General features: G+C 42.2%; 1 protein-coding gene and 1 long non-coding RNA gene across 2 annotated transcripts in view; one reads left to right on the forward strand and one right to left on the reverse strand.

The window, feature by feature from the left end:
• Nucleotides 1-23,182, forward strand: part of RIMS2 (regulating synaptic membrane exocytosis 2) — a 1,513,920-nt gene that overhangs the window by 186,450 nt on the left and 1,304,288 nt on the right. Inside the window, exons 2-3 of the mRNA XM_069220600.1 lie at nucleotides 9,718-9,750; nucleotides 10,157-10,243. Of these exons, the coding sequence (XP_069076701.1) occupies nucleotides 9,718-9,750; nucleotides 10,157-10,243 (120 nt within the window). The remainder of the gene's footprint in view (nucleotides 1-9,717; nucleotides 9,751-10,156; nucleotides 10,244-23,182) is intronic.
• On the reverse strand, nucleotides 8,188-22,204 carry LOC138282741 (uncharacterized). Its single transcript, XR_011200997.1, has 3 exons — nucleotides 22,074-22,204; nucleotides 11,069-11,165; nucleotides 8,188-10,941 (listed from the first exon to the last, which is right to left on the reverse strand). It is a non-coding gene; the product is annotated as an uncharacterized lncRNA (long non-coding RNA).

Here is a 23,182-nt window from a genome sequence, read left to right on the forward strand (position 1 = left end):
CTGGAGGGCCTCAGCCATATAGGCTGAATGGTCGCGCAGATATATTAAGGTGTCATCTGCATACATAGATACGACGTGGTGGGTGTTAGCCTCCGGTATACCCCATATGTGTGCATAGCTCCGTAGTTTAATCGCTAGTGGCTCCATAGCAATAGCGAACAGCAGTGGGGATAATGGGCAGCCCTGTCTGGTGCCTCTGCCTATGGGGAATGCTTCAGAGATAACTTGTCCATTTTTGACACGGGCAGTAGGCCTAGAGTAAAGCGTCCTGATCCAGTTAATGAAACCGGCACCAAAGCCGAACGCTTTAAGAGTGTGTAACAGATAGTTCCAACTAAGTGTGTCGAATGCTTTTTCTATATCTAAGGATAGGGCCACTGCTACCGAGTTTGTATTACTGTGTATTATGTGTAAGAGTCTTCTAATGTTCAGGAAGGTGCTTCTGCCGGGAATAAAGCCTGATTGATCATGGTGTATCAAAATCGGTAAATAAGGGAGGAGACGGTTTGCGAGTATTTTACCTAATAGTTTGCAGTCTGTATTCAGCAAGGAGAGCGGCCTGTATGATTTAACATCTAGAGGGTCTCTCCTTGTGAGAAGCCCTAAGCAGATGTAGTGTTGCTAATGCGGGTTCGCTGTTATCGTTTGCGTTTTCTGAATTGCGGAGCTTTATTTCTAAGTCTTGTAATTCCTTAATGAGTACCTTTCTGACCCCTACCGTGGCCGATAGGCAGTGACCCCTTATCACCACTTTATGAGCGTCCCATTCTGTGGCACGGGATGAGGTTGTATTTTTATTTGATAAAAAGTAATCGGTTAAACTTTTGGAGATATCTTTTTGAAAAGGAGGATCTAGGAGGGCTTCTGGTTGCAAACGCCATGTTGGTATCCGAGTTTGTATATGTCCCTAGGCCAACGTTAGGCATAATGGGTTGTGATCTGATATTGTGCGTGCTAAATATTCGGATAAGCATATTTTGTGATTAACGGTGGCGGATACAAAGAATAAATCTATCCTAGTGTGCAGTTTATGGACTGGGGAGAAGTAAGAGTATTCGCGGTGAGTGGGGTGATGCACCCTCCATATATCTCTTAGTCCGTTATTTGACGCCCACTGCGTCAGGGATTCTGAAGCACGATTGGCAGGGGCTGCAATGAGTGGGGGAAATGAGCGATCCATGTGAGTGTCTAGGACGCTATTAAAGTCGCCGCCCCATATGCTTTCCAATGTGGGGTCGCTAAAGTTTCCAGTAGTGAGCGTGGATAGAGAGTCGCGCTGGTTCGAGTTTGGGGAGTATAGTGCGACCAGGGCTAATGGGGACCCGTCTAGGGTGCCTTCGAGTATTACATATCTACCGTTTGGATCACATTGCGTGCGGGAGGACGCGAACGGGACACTTGGTGCTATCCAGATTGCTACTCCACGAGCAAAGGATGAAGTAGTGGTGGCATATAATTGCCCCTTCCATTTTGAACGTGTGGTGTCTAGGATGGATTTGGTGAAGTGTGTCTCCTGTAGGAATGCTATGTGTATTTGATGTCTTGTGAGAAAGGCGTGAACCCTTTGACGTTTCCGAGGATTTGCCATACCCTTAACGTTCCAAGTGAGTGTTTTATATTTTAAGGTTCCCAGGTGTCTATGAGTGGCCATAGCAGTTTTGTATGTTTTATATGAACGGAGTTGTGCTTATCTGGCGACCCGGTATTGACATAATTATGGGACTCAGTCGCTGTGACTGGCCGACAATCAAAAAACAAGCTGTGAGCTGCATTTTTGTTGCTGCAGTCAGCATCCCTTGTATGTTTACTGCTGTTTTTATATTTGGCCCTCCTACTATAACTCCGTGCTCCTAATATAGAGGTGCACGCTAAAACAACATACAACAAATAAACTATTAACATATAAAAAACAATACCGGAAAAATCCAGTGTGAGGTAATTGTCCATATGGTGCAGGGGGGTGCCAGTTGGCGTTGATGCAAAGGTATTGTCTTACCCTGCCCGAGTTTCGCATATTTTAAGAGGCGAAGCGCGACGGACGGGGGACACCCGTTGACTGCTGGACCACGTGTAGGAGCCTCAAAGAAGCTGCGATGAAACTTTAGTGCTTCAAGTGAGCTAGACTGATCGTTCTTCAGATGTCGTCCGCTGTGCGTGGTGTGAGAAGAGGGCCACATGTGGACTCAGCTGAGTCGGAGCTTAGGACTTGTTCCTGTTCGATTTCCGTTTGCGAGGGTGAGGCGGCGGAGGGAGCATTGACAAAACTGGATGTTGTTCGGAGGAGCCGAGAGCGCTCGGATTTTGCCTGCTCAGGTGAGGGTCTGGCTCCTTGTCTCTTGCGTTGCTTTCGGTGCCTCGTGGAGAGAGATCTATTGTCAATTTGAGTGCTTACGTCCGACGGGTCAGCTAGGCCTTTGGCATGTAGCCAGGTCCAGGCATCTTCCGGAGTAGTGAAGAAGAAGGAGCGAGATTCATCCTGTACCCGAAGTCTGGCTGGGAACATCAGTGCATATTTGATATTGTGTTTGCGAAGGCATGCCTTAACACTGTAGAAGGAGTTACGTTTTTTTTGCACTTCTGCCGTAAAGTCTGGATAAGCTGTTATCGTGGCATTTTCGTAGCACACTGGGCCTGATTTGCGGAATAGTTGGAGAATGAGGTCTCTGTCCCGATAGTTAAGGAGTCTTATTATAAGAGGGCGTGGTTGCGAACCAGGTGCTGGAGGTCTGCCTGGAATTCTGTGTGCCCTTTCAACTGAGAAGAACTTCGGGATATTGTTTTTAAGGATTATGTCTATAAGCCATTGCTCAATGAACAGTTCTGCACTTAAGCCCTCAGCACGTTCAGGAAAACCGACCAGGCGTATGTTGTTGCGTCGAGACCTGCCTGCTGCATCTTCTGTTCTGCGCTTTAAGAAATCAACTTCTGTTGACAGTTGCGATAACTGTAGTTGCAGGTCTTCCATAGAGCCAGACAGGGGCGCCGTGTCTTTTTCAAGTTCGGATACTCTATCGGCTAGAGCGTGTTGATCGGTGCAGAGGATATTGAGGTCCTCTGTTACAGAACCTATTTTGGCTTCCAAGGTGGTCTTAGTGTCTAGAATGGCTTTGAAGGGACATCACTTAACCTTTGCCCATGCTGATATCATGGAAAGTTGGGTCACTAAAGTTTACAAAAACCTATGAGTGCAATATTTTAGAATAATAATACAAATAGTGCTAAAGTAAGTAAGCCTAATTTAGTTACCACCCATATGCTAACTATCATTTTCCAGCCATTGCCTCAAATGCTGAGTGCATCCCTCCTCTCAAGACTAGCTATGGCCTCAGATGCCGAACGTAGATACCTCAATGGCCATGCATGGCCAGCAATGTCAGGTTTCGTGTACAGGCAAGTAGTGCATCAAATGTCCATTACTGTTGGTATATACTCAAAAGTCTGATACCATGAAGAGACAGGGTTTAAAAAGCTCAGTGCACTCTTCCACCTGCATTGTTCCCCACCCCATACCATAGGCTGCCCTTGAATCAGGACATGATGAATCACAGTGAAGACGCATGCTACTGGATCCTTCAGCAGTGCCCACCTTAAGCTCCCTGTGTGGATGAAGGAGAGGGGAAATTTTAAGACACCTCTGCACCAGGCTTGGTTGCACTACAAAACTGAATAGGAAGGTCTTGGATGCTTGTTCTGAGAGTTTTACTCATTAAACCTATAATTATATAAAATGAATAAAGTTTTCCTGTCATGAACAGAAAACAACTGAAGTCTGTGCCAGCTTAGTCCAGAATTTATATCTACTTTATTTAGTAATTTGGTTACTCTTTTTTGATGACGCTAATGAATCCCAAAGTGCTAGACTTTCAACAGACCTTGTTTCAGATCTTGAAATGGTTGAGGATATTTATAGATCTTGTTGGATAGTCAAACATGGGTAAAAGAGTAAGGAACAATGACACTGTACCAGTATGGCCTATTTTTCGTCTCTATTTTTTTCAATATTGTTTAAGAACTTTTCTGTTCCTTAGCGTTAGTTTTAAACCTTTCACTTCCAAGCACCAACAGACAGACATCAAATGTTGACACAAAGCACTGTAATATTTTCTAACATAAACCAACTGTTGGAAATGGCCCTTTATGCAGAGTTATCCCCTAACTTTTTGCTGTCTTTCTCCTATTTTTTCTGATCTGTTTATGATGGTTTATTGTCTGTGCACACTTTACCACTGCAGATCAGTGCTAGCTTGCAAGTGCTCCCTGTGTAAATTGTATTGGTGATTGGTTTATCCATGATTGGCATATCTGGTTTACTCATAAGACCCTAGTAAAGTGCTCTATACCCAGGGCCCGCAAATTGATTGCTACTAGTGGGCCTGCAACATTGATTGTTCTACTCACGAGTAGCCCTATAAACATCTCAGACCTGACACTGCAGTGTGTGTGTGTAGATTTGCACTGCCAATTCTACCTGGCAAGTGTACCCACTTGCTAGGCCCAAACCTTCCCTTTTACTACATGTAAGTCACCACTAAGGTAGGCCTTAGGTAGCCCTATGGGCAGTGTAATTGAAAGGTCTGACATGTACTGGTGTGTTTTAGATGTCCTGATAGTGAAATTCTGCCAAATTCGTTTTTCACCATTGCAAGGCCTAATCCCCCATAGGTTAACATGGGGACTACCTTTAAATATCTTTTAAGTATAATTACCCATTGGGAGCAGATAGAAATATAGAGTTTGGGATCTCTGAACTCACAATTTAATAATACATCTTTTGGTAGAGTTGTTTTTTAGGTTTTCTATTAGAAGATGCCACTTTTAGAAAGTGAGCATTTTCTTGCTTAACCATTCTGTGCTTCTGCCTTCCTCTGCAATCCACGTCTGGGTCAGACTGACAGTTGGGCTGTTTGTGAATTCCCTCTAGACAGTGGCACAAAGGGAGTGGAGGTGTAGCCTGCATATCCTGATGAGTCTCCTGGGCTAGAGTGGGTATGGAGGAGCTGACACCTGCACCTGAAAGGGCTATGGCTGTCCTCCCACAATGAGGTCTCAGGCCTGCATTTGCTGCTTCTGCCTTAAGAGGGCAAAGACTGGACTTTGCTGTGTATCCTACTTGTGAAGATTCTCCAAGGGCTTGAATTGAGCTTGCCTCCTGTTGGAAGTCTCCGGGATATCAAAGACTTCAGATTCATCTGCCTACAGCACTGGGAACTGTGTGACTTGTGCTGCAACAGAAGAAAAACCAGCACAATGCCTCAACGACGCCGCTGCCTGCACCGTGACCTGACACCGCCACACGGAGCCGTGCCCCACGTTGCACCGCAACCCTGGTCTCACCGACGACGACACCTGACGCAGTCACTGAGCCGCTGCTTGTACCGTGACCTGTGGGCACCACACATCGCACCGTCCCGCTTTCCACTGCAGCCTCAATGCCAACATTGCCAGCGCTCCTGACTTATTCATCACCTCGGCGTTCGATCTGCAATGCTTGTTACTTCAAGGGCCCGACGACCCCTGCACCCACCTACAGAACCGATGCCTGCTGGCGACGCCGCACTCCAGATCTCATTGCAAGGATCACGACGCACTACATTTCCAAGGTACTGTTTGTGGGCCTTCCCGACACCATAGCTGACCAGCGACACCGCAGATGGCCTGAACTGTTGGATTTGTTGTTCACAGTGCTGTGATAGCTCCAGACGGAGCTATCGATTTCAAGGAACTGTATTTTTGAGTTAATTCTTGCAAAATTCATATCTTTATTACTGTATCCTGGATTTTTCTCACTTTGGTCTTGTTTTACACAGATAAATATTGGCTATTTTTCTAAAACTGATGTGGTGTCCTTTTGTAGTAGATTCAGTGTATTACTGTGTGTTATGTACAATTGCTTTACACATTGCTTCTGAGATAAGCCTGGCTTCTCATGCCAAGCTACCAAGAGAGAGAGAGCATGAGTTTTCTGAGCTTGGAATCTCCTTTACCCTGACTGGAGTGAGGGTCCTTACTTGGACAGGATGTAAACTGACTGCCAACTAGAGACCCGATTGCTAACATTGGCTGTCCGCGGTGAGGATTGGACTTGCACTTGCACTTAACCTACAGTGATTAGTACATACTTCTAACATATCGCAGACCACTACTTCCTCACACAGGCTTTTTGTTTTTGGACTTTTCCTTTGATCTATTTTTGGTCTTGAGTTCAAGTTGAACTTCCTACTGCATCATGTCTCAGTCAAGAGCATCATCAGTTGCATCCCTGGATCTGACTTTTGAGGAGGATAGGTTGGAACCCTACACTGTGAAAGAACTGAAGTCAGTTTGCAAAAGCCTCAGAGTCCAAGTTCGAGATGTCACCAGGAAGGAGGAGCTTCAGAAGGCGCCGAGAGCCTGGGTAGCAGCCAGAAATGCCAGTGGGCATTCTGAGGATCCAATTGGGGAGACCCAGGAGCTAAATCCAAGGGAAGATGTGCTGAGGGTGCAGGACCTGCTGAGGGGGAGGTACACTCTGGGCCAGACAGCAGTGGTGGTTCAAAGGGCCTGACTCCAGAAGAGCTGGAAGACTGGAGAGAAGCCAGGAGACATCAGATAGAGTTGGAGATGCTACAAATGGAAGAGAGAAAAATGCTGTTAGACCATGAGCTCAGAGTAGTAGATCCAGAATCGATGGTGGCAGCAATACCTCAGTGGACTCAGATAGGATAGTCCACATTCCCAAAAGTGGAGGAAGGGAGTAAGAGGAGAGGCTATTCAGAGGTGGTTTCAGGGATACAAGGCATCTATCCACATGAATGGGGTCCCAGAGAAGAATTGGGTAGCAGGATTGTGGAACCAGTTCAGAGAGGAGAGGAGGGGAGGGACAGCTTGTTACCTTTGGGTAAGGGGTACAGCCTCACCTATTCTGACACGAAGGAGGCCCTTCTCACTAGGTATGGTTTCACTCCTGAGAAGTACAGAGATCAGTTTAGAGGAAGTAAGAAAACTGATTCATAGACATGGTTAGAATCTGTTGATTCTTTTTGCAGGGCACTGGATGGTTGGGAGAAGGGCAGTAATGTCACAGATTTTCACAGTCCCTAGTAAAGTGCACTATGTGTGCCCAGCGCCTGCAAATCAAATGCTACTAGCAGGCCTGCAGCACTGATTGTGTCACCCACATGACTAGCCCTGTAAACATGTCTCAGACCTGCCACTTCAATGTCTGTGGGTGTAGTTTTGCATTGTCCAAACCCTCCCTTTTACTACATGTACGTCACCCCTAAGGTATGCCCTAGGTAGACCCATGGGCAGGGTGCAGTGTACTTAAAAGATAGAACATGTACTGGTGTGTTTTACATGTCCTGATAGTGAAATACTGCCAAATTCAGTTTTAACTATTGCAAGGCCTATCTCTCCCATAGATTAACATGAGGACTGCCTTTATATATCTTTTAAGTGTAATTTCCCATTGGGAGCAGAGGGAGATGTAGAGTTTGGGATCTCTGAACTCACAATTTAAAGATACATCTTTTGGTAGAGTTGGCTTTTTGATTGTCTGTTTGAAAATGCCCCTTTTAGAAAGTGAGCATTTTCTTGTTCAACCATTTTGTACCTCTGCCTGCCTGTGTAATCCACGTCTGGGTCAGACTGACAGTGACACTAAGGGAGCTGAGGTGTAGGCTGCATATCCTGACGAGTCTCCTGGGCTAAAGTGGGGAGGGAGGAGCTGACACCTGCACCTGCAGTGTTCGGCCCCCTGGAGTGAGTCTGCAACTAGGCCTGGGCAAAGCAGGATCTTGTGAACAACAGAGACTTTCCTATGAAGTTTGCCTACTTCAAAGGCCAGAACTGGTACAAGTAGTGGACCCAAACCCCCCGACTTTTAGAACACTTCTGGATCAAGATGAACCTCTTCAAGGAGAAGAGCTGAAGAGCTGGAGGAGGAGTACAGCCCCTTTGCTGTGTGTGCTTTGCTGGGTTGGCCTGCAGTTGCTGCTTTTGCCTTAAAGAGGGCAAAGACTGGACTTTGCTTTGTGTCCAGTTTGTGGAGTTTCTCCAAGGCCTGGAAGTAGAGCTTGCCTCCTGTTGGAAGTCTCAGGGATATAAAAGACTTAAGCTTCAACTGCCTACAGTACTGAGAACTGTGTGTTTTGGGCTGCAACAGAAGAAAAACCACCATGACACCGTTGACGATGCCACTGCCTGCACTGTGACCTGACAACGCCGCACTGAGCCGTACCCCACATTGCACCCCAACCGTGGTCTCACCGCCACCTGATGCAGTCACTGAGCCACTGCTTGCACTGTGACCTGTGGGCCCTGCACTCCACACCGCTTTGCTCACATTATAGCCTTGGTATCCCTGATGACGACGCTCTACGCTGACACCGACGTTGCTGCCTGCACCGTGGCCTGAAGACACTGATCATGAGGTACAAGAAACACCGTCCTGCACCGCAGCCCCAGTTCACCGATGCCAGCTACATCAATTCCAGCATCGTCAACATACACCCCGTCTGCACCGCGACCCATGGGCGCCACACGGAGCCTGTCCTGCGTCGTACCGCTGCCTTAGGCCTACCAATGACAGAGCTTCAGCAACGACGATACTGCCTGCACCGCAGCCTGGAGACACCCCACATCGCACTGCCCTGCTTCACACCGCAGCCCTGGTCTCACAACGCCTCAGGACGCTGTCACCGAACCACTGCCTGCACCGTGACCTGTGTGCACCGCATGTTGCACCGTCCATCTCCGCACAGCAGCCCCAACACCATCAACACCAGCACTCCTGTCTTCGCCATCAGTTCGGAGTTCGATCTGCAACGCATGTGACTTCAAGGGCCCAACAGCCCCTGCACAGACGCCAATGACGCCGCACTATGGATCTCATCACGGGGATCACGACGCCCTACATTTCTAAGGTACTGTTTGCAGGTCTTCCTAACACCATAGCTTGCCCGCGACGCCACGGCCAGCTTGAGCTGACGGATTTGTTGTTCACGACGCTGTGATAGCCCCAGACGGAGCTATCGACTTCAAGGAACTGTACTTTCAAGTTAATTCTTGCAAAATGTATATCTTTATTACTGTATTTTGGATTGTTCTCGTTTTGGTCTTGTTTTACACAGATAAATATTGGATATTTTTCTAAAATTGGTGTGGTGTCCTTTTGTAGTGTTTTCACTGTATTACTGTGTGTTATGTGCAAATGCTTTACACATTGCTTCTGAGATAAGCCTGACCGCTCATGCCAAGCTACCAAGGGGTTGAGCAGGGTTATCTGAGATGGGTATCTCCCTTACCCTGAGTAGAGTGAGGGGCCCTACTTGGACAGGGTGTAAACTGACTGCCTACTAGAGGCCCCATTGCTAACACCAACCCGATCTGCATTTGCAAAACCATGTGTTCTAGGTTAGTTTGTAAAAGGAATGTAACTACATATCTACTCATGGTAACAACTGAGGTGTATACTAGTTACAGGATTGTAATGGCAGCAATGCTTTATTCTAAAGGAAAGATTGATGAATGGAACTAAGATATGAGTAAAATAATACTTAACTGCAAACAATGACAAACGCAACACACTGTCAGTTTAAAACTAGCTACGATAAAGTACCATGTGTTGTATTTATGTAGAACATTATGCTTTTCTTTTGCCCAGTTTCATATAAAAATGCACATAGCATCTATGCTTTGCGGTATATTGCACTCAGCTGTGCAAACTTATCTTTTTAGGGTCAAAGAAGAACAAAAACCACAACTGCCACAGTAAGTAAACCATCTTCACCGTGCAGTAGGCTTAACTTTCCTACTCTTTGCTGTGTTCTGCTTTTTGCAACTTTGACGGTATTAGCCAACACTAATACTCGAGAGGCTGCGTTTAGTGTTGTCATCTGCTTCCTGATTGGCTTGTAAGAAAGCTGGCTGCAGCTTCTTACTTCATCCACATGTTCGCTGGATGTGGTTTCTTGCTGCCTGCTTGTGGACTATGTAGTTAAGTGTAAGATGTGTTCCTCTGACATCCTTACTGGCTGACTGGTTATATCAGATAACATTCCCATTGGCTGTAGCTTTTCTGCCTGTGTATTTCTATTGCTTTGTCGGGTAAGAACATATTTAGCCTACAGTGTAATTTATTTGGTTGTACAGTCACAATATTTGCTTATTTGAACAGGTGGCTTCCCTTTAGTGGGATCACTGAGCTGGTAAATAGCGTTCTTCAACCACAGCCAAAACAACCAAATGAAAAGGAGCCTTCGACGTAAGTAAGATGCTCTTTGTAGATTAAATGCTGTCTCTATGGCTCATAAACATACCAGGAAGTATCTTTAAATAGAACTGCTCTTGGTTAGCAGATCACCTGCAGTCAAACCTGCTTTAAACGTAGTGCCCATTAGTTACTACTCATATATAATTCTGTCAAACAAAAAAATATTCATTTTTCTTGCCGAGCCAGGGTCCTATCAGGACAAAGTAGAGTTGCGTATGCGCTCGACATTAATTGTGTTAGAAACGAGAGGAACAGGGTTTTACACAAGTTTGTTTGAAAGAAGACACAATTTCTGTTTGGCGTCTTCGGTTTAGATCCCCTCGAGTTCCACGTCTGACATTGATGGAATATGTAGTAACTTTTCTCTTCACATCTCATGATGCCCAGAACAGGTTACATTATAGGTTAGACTAAAACAGTATGGAATCCGCGAGTGTAGCTTTACTTCTCTAGATGTTTATAGATTTCACTATAACCTTGTGAAATCCCACGGCCACGTCTCCCCTTTATGAAGCGATGTAACTGCCTTGATGCTTTTGCCTAGCCACTGAGTTCTGTGATTCAAGTAGAGACAATCACGCTTCAGGTTGATTGCCTGTTATGAAAGAGAAACACGTTGAGCATGAGCTGTTAAGCCACACCATGGTGGGGAGACATCGCTGGCAATCAGATTCCAAAACTGCTGCGTTCTGTAATCAGAAATCAAATGCGTTAGCAAGAATTTAAAATAGAAGACAGGTGTTACATGCGGTAGATTTTATGCATACATTACATACACTAGTAGTTCAATACGTCTGTAATGTTAAGATTACTTACATTTGCTTCCAAATCCATCAGTGGGCCATTTGTACCAACACCTACGACGCTGAGCTCGACACGCTTTTCCTTAGCCAGTTTGTATTGCTGTGCTGTGCTGCATAAAAAACACAAGATAAGTTACTGTGCAACTTTGTCTGGTCGCTGGGTGAAGTTACTGCTCGTTGCCTTCTGGTTGCTTGAGAGTATTACAGTGGCTGGTTAGGACGATCATAGTTTTATGTAAAGTCTGCTTTTTTTCTTGCCTTTTTGTGTCCGCACATGAATACAGCAGATTGGGGTCGGCTATATGAGGCTTTGCAGTGGAATGCACCATTTTGAACTGTTAATCTTACCCGTGTATGTTGCTGTTATGTTGGATGTTTTGGTACATGTGATCATTCCACAGATGATTGTCGAGGTAAAAACAGTAATTTCTCTCCAAAAGGCGCCAATTTACCTCAACAAATGTAAAAGTTAAATAAAGATCCAGCAATTGCTTGTATAATATCTAGTTATGTTGGTCTTTTTTGTTGACTTTTCATGTATTACTGTCTATGATTTTACTAACATGCACATCAAAGGTATACAAATAGTAAAATTACTTTATGTACACAATTGAATCTAAAACCGATTTGAATATTTATCAGGCGTGCAATTAATGGATTATTATTTCACATTTAAATAATGTATGTACAAGTACACTTAATGAGAATATCTCTGTACCACAGTAGCTACCAAATACTGCTCTATTTAAAGAAAGACTGCGTCCAAGATACATTTTCATTTCAGTCTGTTGCTCCCCTTCTGATTCTAGGATTTTTTGATAATTTGCTAGGAGTGCTAACCATTTACACAACTCAGAACGTGCTAGTGGTTGTCATCTTTTCCAGTCATGACTTTTCCTCTTAGTTAGGAAGCACCTTTGCATCTTGCTTCCTCACATGAGGGCCTGAGCTGGCAGTTCAGCTGGACTGTTGCTATTAGAGCTGGGTCAAGGCTAATTTGAATATAGCAAGGGTCCAAACTGAGGTGGCATGGTGCTAAAATTAACGATGGACTGGGATGCAGCTCTGAGTAACTGCCCATGACTGGGATTTATTCAAGCATTCTACCCATCACTTTCTTGTTTACTTTAGTGTGTTGCCTTAAGTGGGACTGAAATGCCCAGACTGCACACTGTGCTCACTGGGACCAGGCTATACCTGGCTTATAAGCCCTAACTAGGGCAAATTGCTCCTAGTTTGCTTGTGTTCCAGTTCAGGGAGGACCTGGCCTGGCGGTACGGGCTGGACTGTTCCAATTGGAGCAGGGTCAAGACAGATTTGCAGATGGCTGGATACTGAGGTGCCGTGGTTTGCAAAATAGCAATGGACAAGGATGTGGTCCCAAATAATTACCAGTGACTGAAATTAATTGAAGAATTCCATCCATCACTTTTTTGTATCCTCAAATGAGATGGCAGATCTAAAATTTTGAATATAGTCCCTAAAGCATCAGCTAAGATAGAACTAGCTAAACTCCACCAGCTGTTTCGTGGCATTTTAAAGAACTTATTGTCTCCGCGGAACATGGTGCTGGCCAGAAGGCCTTCTAGTTCCAAACAATAGGGCGAAATATCATCATTTGGTAAAGCAAGATATTTCTATGTTCCACACTTATTGCAGCCTTGAGTATAGACATTTCTTCTACAGAAGAGTGTACAACATGAATATATGTGTGTTCAGGAGGTGTCAATTTAGACAATTAATTGTTGCATAAACCTTAAAAAGGCTTGTTTTTTTTCCTCAATTTGTTATTAAAAGGGGAGATATAAAATATTAACATTGTAAGTAATACAGCTTTACATTATTATATTTTATAAGAGTGATTGGTTCCAAATAATTTATGATAATAGGAATACTTACAGGATGTTATAATAAATTACACCATTTTCGTTGTGTAAAACATTTGACTACATAAGTACGATCAATATAAGCAAAATAGCGAGTATCTTGTAGAATTATGGACAATTCAGTGAATACCATTTAATATGGAAACTCTCCTTTAATTTAATCACCCCCTCTGAGATAGACAATAAAGAAGGCAGTATGGCCCTCCTAATAAAAAATAAATAAATGCCTAGCCACTGTGGCGTGTGCATGAAAAGAATCCTGGAAAATGACTATGTCAAACTGAGTCTGAGAAGCTATATACAACAAATTTGTTACATGTTTTACAGGTACATCTTGAACTGAACCAGAAATGGCAAAATTCTAGACAGTGAACCTACAGCCAGGGAGATTCGAGCTTGAAAATCAGCTTAATAATTGTGTACTGTGGCCCTTACAAACATAAACAGACAATTTACAACTGGAAAATTTTGGGTCTCAACTTCATGTCTGCTCTGAAAAGCATTGTCGTTTCTTGCCTTTAGCCTATGCAGTTATCAAATCATGAACACAAGGAATAGTGCCAACCTACTAACTTTCCGTACCAGTCCAAGCATCTTGAACAAACAGTGATCAGACAATTATAGGTCTGTATAGACTCTCAGAACCTCTTTGACAAACATGAGGCATGTTTTCGACTGGTGCTTAGTACAGAGTAAGTGACAACTACAATAATGGATGATCTTTGCATGATTTCAGATTGTGGTGGTGTCAGTACGCTCATCCTAGTGATTTTTCACCTCATCAACCATAAAACTTTGGGAGTGCCCCATTAAGGATCATGCCCTAATCCATGTTATTCCTAATAGAAAATAGAGCTGGGACTGTACAAATTCTCCTCATCCCTTATATTCGCCCCTCTTCTTTTTTTAACATCTGATGAAGTTGTTGAAATGCTGCAACATCACGGATTACAACTGTGGAGATAGTACACAGCTCATCTTAAGTTAGACCTGTTTCTCAAGATGGAAGTAGTAGCTTTGGAAGTACCTTAATATAGATGTGTTAGTGGATGTACACTAACCATCTGAAGCTAAATCCCAGTAAGACGAAGAGTGCTGTAGTTGGACTTTGGCCTCTATACTTAGTCCCAAGTTCCATACCAGTCTTAACAGCAGAGGCGGCCGTTCCGCTATGGCAAAGGAGAGTCGCACCGCTGTTGAAAGCAGAAAAATAAAGTGATAATAAATGTTTTTTATTACTCCTTTATTTTTCCTCTTTCATAGGGCGGGGCTGGGCCACCATCTTCCACGTTGACAAGTGGAGGAGGAGTGGTTGTGCGCTTTTAAGTGTGTATGTCATTTAGGCCGGCAGTCTGAGGCTGGCCGAACTGACATACGCACTTAAAACTCTCCACCCAGCTTTATTTTACAGCTGGGTAGAGACCAAGCGCTGTCCCACTGTCCCCCCCAGTCCCCTTTTCCCCCATCCTTTCCTGAGCGGCATTTCTGCCTACTCGGGTCAATCCCGGCTCTTTTTTCATGCTATGTAACAGCATGAGAGAAGCAGCGGGATTGGTTGAGGAGGGACTAAGAAGACGAGAGGTGTCTGGAGCGGGAGCAGCAGAACACTGAGGCAGCAGGTAAGTATTCTTTTTTTTTTTTTTTTTAGCTGCCCCGGTCCGTGTGTTGCTCCCCAACCCCTTGGCAGCAGCCACGGCTGCTTAACAGGCCAAAAACCTAGGTTTGTGGATAGGCTGGGAAAATGCATCAGTAAAATAGTAAGCACATGTTTCTTTCACATATGCCTATTAAACAGTAGTTGGGTATTTCTGCCATATCCTGGAAGAACATGCTGTACTGGCAACTGCCATGTTATGAGAGGAATCTGGTAGCCAGACTGCAGGGGCTACTAAATGCAGCTATCTGAAGGCTAACTACTCTTTATTGGGATGTCCATGTCTCCCCTACAAGATGAGCCTTACATTGGGTCTGTGTTAAAGATCTTATGAAATTCACAAGGCTGTGTATGGCACCTTGGCAGTTCAGGAAAGAGGCCTTCTCTTTTTAAGACAAGAGTTCACGATATAGACCTGCAAAAACTTGTGGTCAGCAGATAAAAAACATCTTCTTCTCCCTAGATTTAAGAAACCTAAGTGGAATGGTCCAACCTTCTCTGTTTTGATGTATATAGGCATGAAAATCCCTGGAAAATCTAACTCTATTTATATGTGGCCTTGAAAACCATCTTTTTTCTTAACCTTTAGACTGGAAATAGAGTAAACGCGGATGAAAAGATTCCTTTGGCTTCTTGGTATAACAGAAGACCCATCATCTCGTAGGGTCACAGACATCTTTGTCATCCACACTCACCTACAATAGTTTACGTTTTGTTAAACTTATAGAACGTTGAATGTGGTGTTTCCTCCAGAAGAATGGACTAGCTAATCCACAGGCTATGTTGTACTGTAGGAGACTCCAAAAGAGATGTACATCTGATAAAAGAGATGCAAGCTAGAGTTCTTCAGTCCATTGGACTTATATACACCTGCAGTTTTGTTTGAATATAGCAGGGCTCTTCAAACTGGGGGACGGGCCCCCCTAGGAGGGCCTCAGGTGATCCCAGGGGGGCACCAGGCTCTGGCTAAAAGAAGCATTATGCAGATAATTGTGCTTTGTTCTAAGCAGAAAACAATTTATTGCATTTTTAAAAAGGTAACATAACTTAACTACAATGTTTAAATAAATCTAGACATGTTTAAACATTGCCATCCTAATAGAATAATTGTGAAAAATTCTGAATGGGGGTGGCATTAAAAAGTTTGAAAATCACTGGAATAGAGAATGTCCCTTTAATGTGCAAAAGGCAGTATGACTATCCTTTGGTGCTAGCGCCATGCCAAAACTCTAGCTCATCTATGATGGCAGATTAGTGTTATTATAATGAGACTCTGGTCTCATGTTGATAAGAAGACTCTTCCATGCGGTGTTTCTTTTTTTCCCTTCTTGTGTGCTCCCTGTACTTTCAAAGAACCCATCTAGCTTAGCACTGACAGGCATACCAAGTACCATTTATCCCTAATAACACTACAGAATGAGAGGTCTACTGGTCAGAATGCTAGGGGTAAAGCATGTAAACACCGGTTCTAAAGAATGTGTAACCAGTCACTACCCTCTAAAGGACCTTTATTAGTTCTGGTGGTTGTTTGTAGAGTGCTGCAAAATATACAACCCTGCGTTAATATGCTCACTAACTCTATAGAGGCTAGCAGTCATTTCACTTCCATCTGCCTTATCGTGAACTCAGAAAGTGGTGACATTTTCACTTTACATTTAAAGTCAGATCTGATAACCTCGACTTTTCAACAGCTTCGACCACATTTCAACACATACTTTGCATCACAGCATTTAAAAAATGATTGCTTACCTTATCCTGCTTCTTCATTTGGAATCTGTACCAAACCTTTTATACTTATGGAACTCTAAATATACTGAGATGTTTCAGTACTTTCATTTACTTTTCAACACTTTAATAATGTAGCTTCCTCATAGCGGATAGACCTTTTTCATCATACATTGAGACCTCCCCCTCGTTCCAAAATGATATATGTTTTTTTCAGGTGGCAAAGGTGTGATGTAGTCCATAAGAAACTAGTAAACAGAGAGAATGGGTAAACGTTGTTATGTCTGGATAGAGTTCCAAATGAGCGTGATCCATCTATCAAACACTTATTGCAGTTTGCACACCTCTTGAGACTGCCTACACATTAAACAATAGTAAGGCTGATGTATATCTCCGTATTTTCATATGTTTTTATCTCAATGATAGAAAAAAACATGTTTTTGAAGACAGAATAACAAGTCAGTGAGCTCAGTGACAGCTCCACATCTCAAGGTTTACAGGATCGAAGTTACAGACAATGAAGGCCACTATTAAATATGGTACAAACATTGTGAAGGCAGCACAACACATATTCTGCTTATTACTAACCTGTCATGTATGTGCGCTCTGGTCCTCATATTTTGCATTAACATAACGTAAATGTTATTATTTCATTGCTAGTTTATTCGAGCACATCCCGTTTCGCAATTTTGCTTTACCATTCTTTACTCACCACTTTATCAATTGTACAAGATGTGTTTCTAGTGTAGCTGTGAAAGGTCAGTTCATCTATTATACTAACATTGTCTTTTCATCTCAAATTCAAGACTTATTTTTCACTCTTTTATGATATAAGATCCATGGCATTCCAGGTTATCTTTAAAATAACGTTACTACTTTTTGAAATTATTAAGTGTTTGGGTCCAACCAGATGTTTCTTGTGTTACTGTATTCAAGGGTGTAATGTCAAAAGTGGAAGTAGTTGTTGATCGTGAAGAAGCCTTTTGACTCTGATAATTTATGAACAGCTTAAACTTGAGTTGCAGAATATATGTTGTGGTCCTAGATTCCAGGAATGGCAAGGTGGATCTTGGTGCGAATATTTTCAGAAACAATAGATTTATTTAGATGCAAATCTTTATAAAAATGTTCTATATATTTTCTGGGCTTGATATATCATTTTATAAAAGTGTACTGTTTTTCCAAAAAAACATCAATTAGGCACCGAAATTTGTTTGACAAAATAATGTGCAAGCTTTATTGATCAAATGGATCACATTAGGTTTTTAGGGATATCCGTTAGCAATGTACTGCCAAACCTTTCCCATGCATAAGGTCTAACTTCTGATTGTCTGCCACCTAGTGACCATACAGGAGAATTCCTCATAGCAAGTCATGGTTTGATTTAACACCTTGAACCCGTACTTTGCCCTTAACAAAAAGTCAACAGCTTTTAAAGGAATTCATAGGTCGTTTATTATTTGATAGGTCCCAAAATTATTTAATCTGCAGCCTTAGCTGGAATTCCAGGCACAATCTGTATACATTCCTTACTGATATCAAAGTCTTCTATTTGGCAGTACGGAACAGTATATAATGATGTAGAGGATGAGATAGGACAATAAAGAGATATGAAAGTTGAGAGATTTGGGGCACAATACATTTTCTTTTTCATTTCACTTACGAAGAGCTTGCAGTAGGCCTGGCTGCACCTAATATTTATCATCATGAACTTTCCTGAAGACTTGCAATATCGTCTCATATATATTTTTAAAATAGAAATCAAAAATGCAGTAGCTAGCATTGTATAGTTAAGCTTTCAAACTCTATTCCATAGGAAGAGTCAAAACACTTTTGGCCTTTCTGCACTGCTCTGCACTAGTGCTTCCTAAATGTAAATTTGGGCTGTTCCAAGATCTATTTAAGCATGAGGGAAGTGAAAGTGGGGGCAGGAATGATTTAATTTTCCTATTACAACTTCCTCATGCAATGGTGGTCTCTTGCAGACGCCTGAACCCAATCTTGACTAAAGGTGGCGGAGGCATATTTCTCTTTATTCTGTGCCTTGTTCTAGAAATGGTCGTTTTTGTTTTAGAATGGTTTAATATGTTCATCATAATGCCATTGTTAGCAGATTTGATAGATGTGCCCAAGTGAATTAACCGGTGAGCTATTTTATAAAATTATTTAACATTAAATGACCCTGCAGTGGCATATAATCAAATGCAATGTTTTTATCTTGCACAGTCTTTCTCCAATGACCATTCTTTATCTCAGTCACCAAAATTTAGAGTACAAATGTTATTGCAGTCAAGATTTGGACCGTTCTCTTTAAAAAAAAAAAATTCTGTGGACATTTCAATAACCAGTGATGTTAATTCGCCTGATCACTACAATGCACTCTTAAAGCAGCAACATCTTAATTTATGTACATGACACCATTAGTCTTAACCCATTTATAAGTATTATTTAAAAAACCTTTGTGGCACAGTGTCTAAATGCATAATAACTCAAAAAATGCAGTCCGCACTCATCGTTTACGAATACATGGAAAATACAATTTGCAGTATTCATTGTCCTAATTGAAGATATGTTGGTGACTCGGTGCACTGTATGTTGCCTTAATGCGAGTTATTGGAAGATGCACTGACCTGTGACGACTCTTGGATTCCCTCTAATTCATATATGAAATAAAATACTAACTAGCAATTGCTTACCATACATTTATCATAGGTTGGTGCATCACTGACAGATGTATTCATATTTTAAAATACAGCATTAAGCATATTTATCTGTGCTTGTTAGAGAGGTTTATGAGTGGTAAGTATTATCTGTAAATACTTTTTTCGTGCTCATCCACTGATTTTATTTCAGTGTTTTTTTAGAAATTATTCGTAATAGAGTTCACACATAAAACTGCAAAACTATAATTTTAATGTAATCTGAAAGTTGTCACGTGGTATGGAGAGAATTTGCATTAAACAGAGAATGTTACTGGGACATGCAGCACTTAGGTGCTAACGCTCTTAAGTTTAAAGTTACTGACTAAAAGGATGAGTTTTTCTTTTAAAGAATGTAAGCTAGCAATCGAACTGATAGATTTCACCATAATGACATAAATTTAATCATTTATAATGAGAGGGCTCATGTGGTTTTCTAGGCTGAAGGTGTTGTAATGCAAATAGGAAATCAAACATTGGCAAAGTCAATAGCCCTCACTTGCGTGAGAGCTATTGGCTTTGTTAATGTCTTTTAGCCATGTTGTATAGCAGTGTGGCGCTTGTGCGCATGGCTAAAAGTTAATAAAAATAAAGCTCTTACCTCTACATCCTGAGGCACTTTCTCACTTGCAGTCTCAGACATGGCTACCAACAGACGCTGCATGTCACAATAAGGAGACTTTAAACAAATTGCCTCTTTTTTTTTGTCCAGCAGTGCAATGTATGCTGGGAACTGTTGTCCAAGCATTAGATAGGGAAAGTGAAACTATAAGTCACAGCATGCTTAGCAATGCAGCTTGTTACACAAGGGCTGGCTGAACGTAACCTGCATGAAGTAAAGCAAACAGCTGTAGTGTGAAATATCAAGCCTGTGTTGGTGCAGAATATGCTTCTTGTTAGGTTCTTTGTGACTGTGCTTGACTCTCAGGCAGCAGTCTTTCCTGAAGTGTTTTGTAAGTGACAATTCTGAAGTGAATTAGTGACTTAAGAAATGCACTTACATTTCAGTGTTTTGTATGTGTGCTAAGGTGTACTGTATGTTATATTTTGTTGTCTTAAAGTGTTAAGTATTTGAAGCCCCACTTCCAAGGGTCAATCTTTGAGTCCTTTTTACGAAAACTCGCACAGCCCTGTCAAAATTAATTTGTCTAAAAGTTAATTATAACATTTCCATAGGCTTTCATAAAATCTTTCGTTATTGGCTAGGCACTAGAATCTGTGGGCACATCAATAGGGAGTAATCTACTCCCATAATACCTCTGGCAGTGTTTTGCAAAATATTTACTATGCTGTGACTTTAAACATCTTTAGATCATATGTGGTCAAACATTTACATTGCCTGCTTTTAAAGTTGGCAGTGGTGTCTACATGAAATCCATTGCGAAACACTGAACTATGACAATGAAAAATAAGATTGGAATAAATGTCCTTTCCCATCAATACAAATGGGACCTGGGGGGGTTATACTTGTCATGCCAAATGTCTGAGTTTATGCCGCAACGTATAATTGAGATTGCGTTTGGGCGAAAATCCTGTTGCAGGAGCATGGGGACACTGCAAATGCAAACGAACACGAGCATCTGGTGTTTGCTTTGCACACAATTTTGCACCATTTTTTTAGTGCAAAACGCATCTTCACACCAAAATGGATGCAAGCATGCATTTCATTTTTAAAAACTTCTCAAAGTGCCAGACTAGCATTTTGTGTAGTAATATGTAATGTAATCCAATTTTTCACAAATTTGACATATCTCTGGAACAGTAAGTATGCAAATTCTGCCCTGGCATAATATGAACACTTGCTAGATATTTACTTCTGGTTTGCTGCAAATTATTTGTTGCTTAAAGATGTACAGTGTGTTGAATAAATAAAGAGCTATTAACTGTTTTGTTTTGTCATTCCATGTATAGTTTCAATGCATATGTTTGATCAGGTTTTTGATTAAGGAATGTTTCATGCAGTACACAACAGCATTTAGGTGAAGAATACTGGATATTTGTAACATCACCCTAAACACACATCATATTACTTGAATTCAGTTAATGAAGCCTAACACATAGAACCAAATAAATAGTAATATACATGTTCATATTGATGGGCACTCTCCATTCTGAAATTGTATTATTAGACAGAGGTGGTGATATGGTAAGCTGGCTTAATAAGGTCGTGAGAAATAGAGATCTTTATCCTAGGCTAGATCTGAATGGTAATGATCAGGTTTGAGTCATTGGGGGGGGGGGGATATTTTATGTTTTGACTTTGCTTTAACAGTTTAATGCACCTAACTCTTTAAGTATATGTCACATTGGGCCAATCCCAATTTACCTGTGACCTTTAGGGTTATAGGAGCGAAGCCTAGCAGAATTCAGCCTTTCAATGTGTATGTAACTAGCTGAATCCTGCAGTACCAGAGCTTTTGTTCACTTTAGACTAAGTGATTAGAGTACCTTTACATCACTTTGTATTGAAGAATCTGCCTTGGAGCCAATCAGCTTGCTTGCAGTCAGTCCTGTAGCATAGTCCTGAGATGGCTCATTTGAACAGAGGTTTTAGAACCTCACACATTTAATTGAATTGTCAAATCGTTAGAGGTAGGCACCCCGTGCTTAAATCCTGTCATTGTAGTAGTTGTTTTGCTTATATGCATTCTAACTATTACAATTACCTGAAAATGAATTACACTGCATTCATATCGGACTTCCCCGCCAAAAGCTCCTGATGTTTAAAGTAGGCATCTGTAGTTCAGATCCTTTGCTATCAGGCTGTGACCCGCTACAGCAAGGCTTTGTGTGTGTCCTCTCATCTCAGAACACCGCTGTTTGCAGGCATCTGTATTTAAAGAACTGGGCGATGAGGTCCTGTCAGAAGCGGGTCCGCCAAAGACTTCAACAAGCTTTTCTTCCGAAGTCACCCACTTCCCTTAACTCGTCCCACTTGCTACATCATGGTGGTGTATTTTTTAAGAACCCACCTCTGTACGTTTGGATGCAAATTCAGTGATAGAAAACCGACCTGCTCCCCAAGGTAGAAAGAGTCTTTAAAAGAGGAAATACCTTTGCAACCCGGAAGGCATACATTCCTGAGGAGTATGACACCATATTCCTCTTGCAGCTTCGTCCCTTGTCTTTCACTGGAGGCTCCTGCCAATGGCTTCTTGCGATGTAACCAGTCTCCTTTCATTCAGTACGCAGAACAATCAGGGTGTTGCCAGTAGTCAGCTGTTTGCTGCCCGGTGGGAAAGGGTAGGGGCACGTGGCCATCCATGTGACCGGCATACTGTTAATGATACTTTGCTTTCCGTGAGCTTCAGTTTAGTCTGCGGAGGTGTGCTGTGCATCCGTGTAACCCTTCCACGTCTTTTTCACTCGAACCATTTTAAGCTGTATAAGTATCGCCGATATTAGATTCATGGTTTGTAATATAAACAGAATAAAAAGTATCTTTTTAAATGTAAATTATTCTGTTTTTTGAAAACGGGTCATATACATGTGCCAAATTATGCCTAGCGTGTATTCCTTATGATATTATTCAGATCCGTTTTCCACGTTTGGTGGTTTCTGTGGTAGCACAACAACGGGGAGTCGAAACCTGAAACGAGGGTCAGTTCGAGGCTTAATGTCCTTGTCGATGCACATATATATATAAATTTATTACATCATCAACTCCTGCATGAAACACGGTAGGTCAGCAAACCTATCTGAGTCGGAGTAACCAAGCCTTTTAAAGCCATACACCTACATTTAGCCCTGAGTATTGTTCTGTTTACGCCGGACAGTTTCCCACAAAAGCATAGCTGTTAGGGGTACAACGTTTTACCACTGCATAGTTTACCAAGATTGAGCATTAATATGTACCACAGAAGTGGCGGGAATGGGAGGTATAAGGCGTTGTTAGCCTTCAGTATTTCTGAATTCCAGCAAATTGTGAAATTCCTCACAAACCTCTTTCCATCCTGAAAACGATGAGAGATTTACTCCTGGAAATGTTTGAAGCAACTCCCGGTCCATGGTGGAAAGGGGAACAGAACACCCTAAAGTTCGTAAGGGTGTAGGGGATTTCTCAACTGGGGAAAAAGGTTTTTTCCTTGTGTGGGGAAAAAAAAAGAAAAATACTCGTTTGAATATCGAAATTCTTAGCCCCGGTGCAGTGTTATACCCTGTAT

Source organism: Pleurodeles waltl, chromosome 2_2 (assembly GCF_031143425.1).
Source record: "Pleurodeles waltl isolate 20211129_DDA chromosome 2_2, aPleWal1.hap1.20221129, whole genome shotgun sequence".
NCBI lineage: Eukaryota > Metazoa > Chordata > Amphibia > Caudata > Salamandridae > Pleurodeles > Pleurodeles waltl.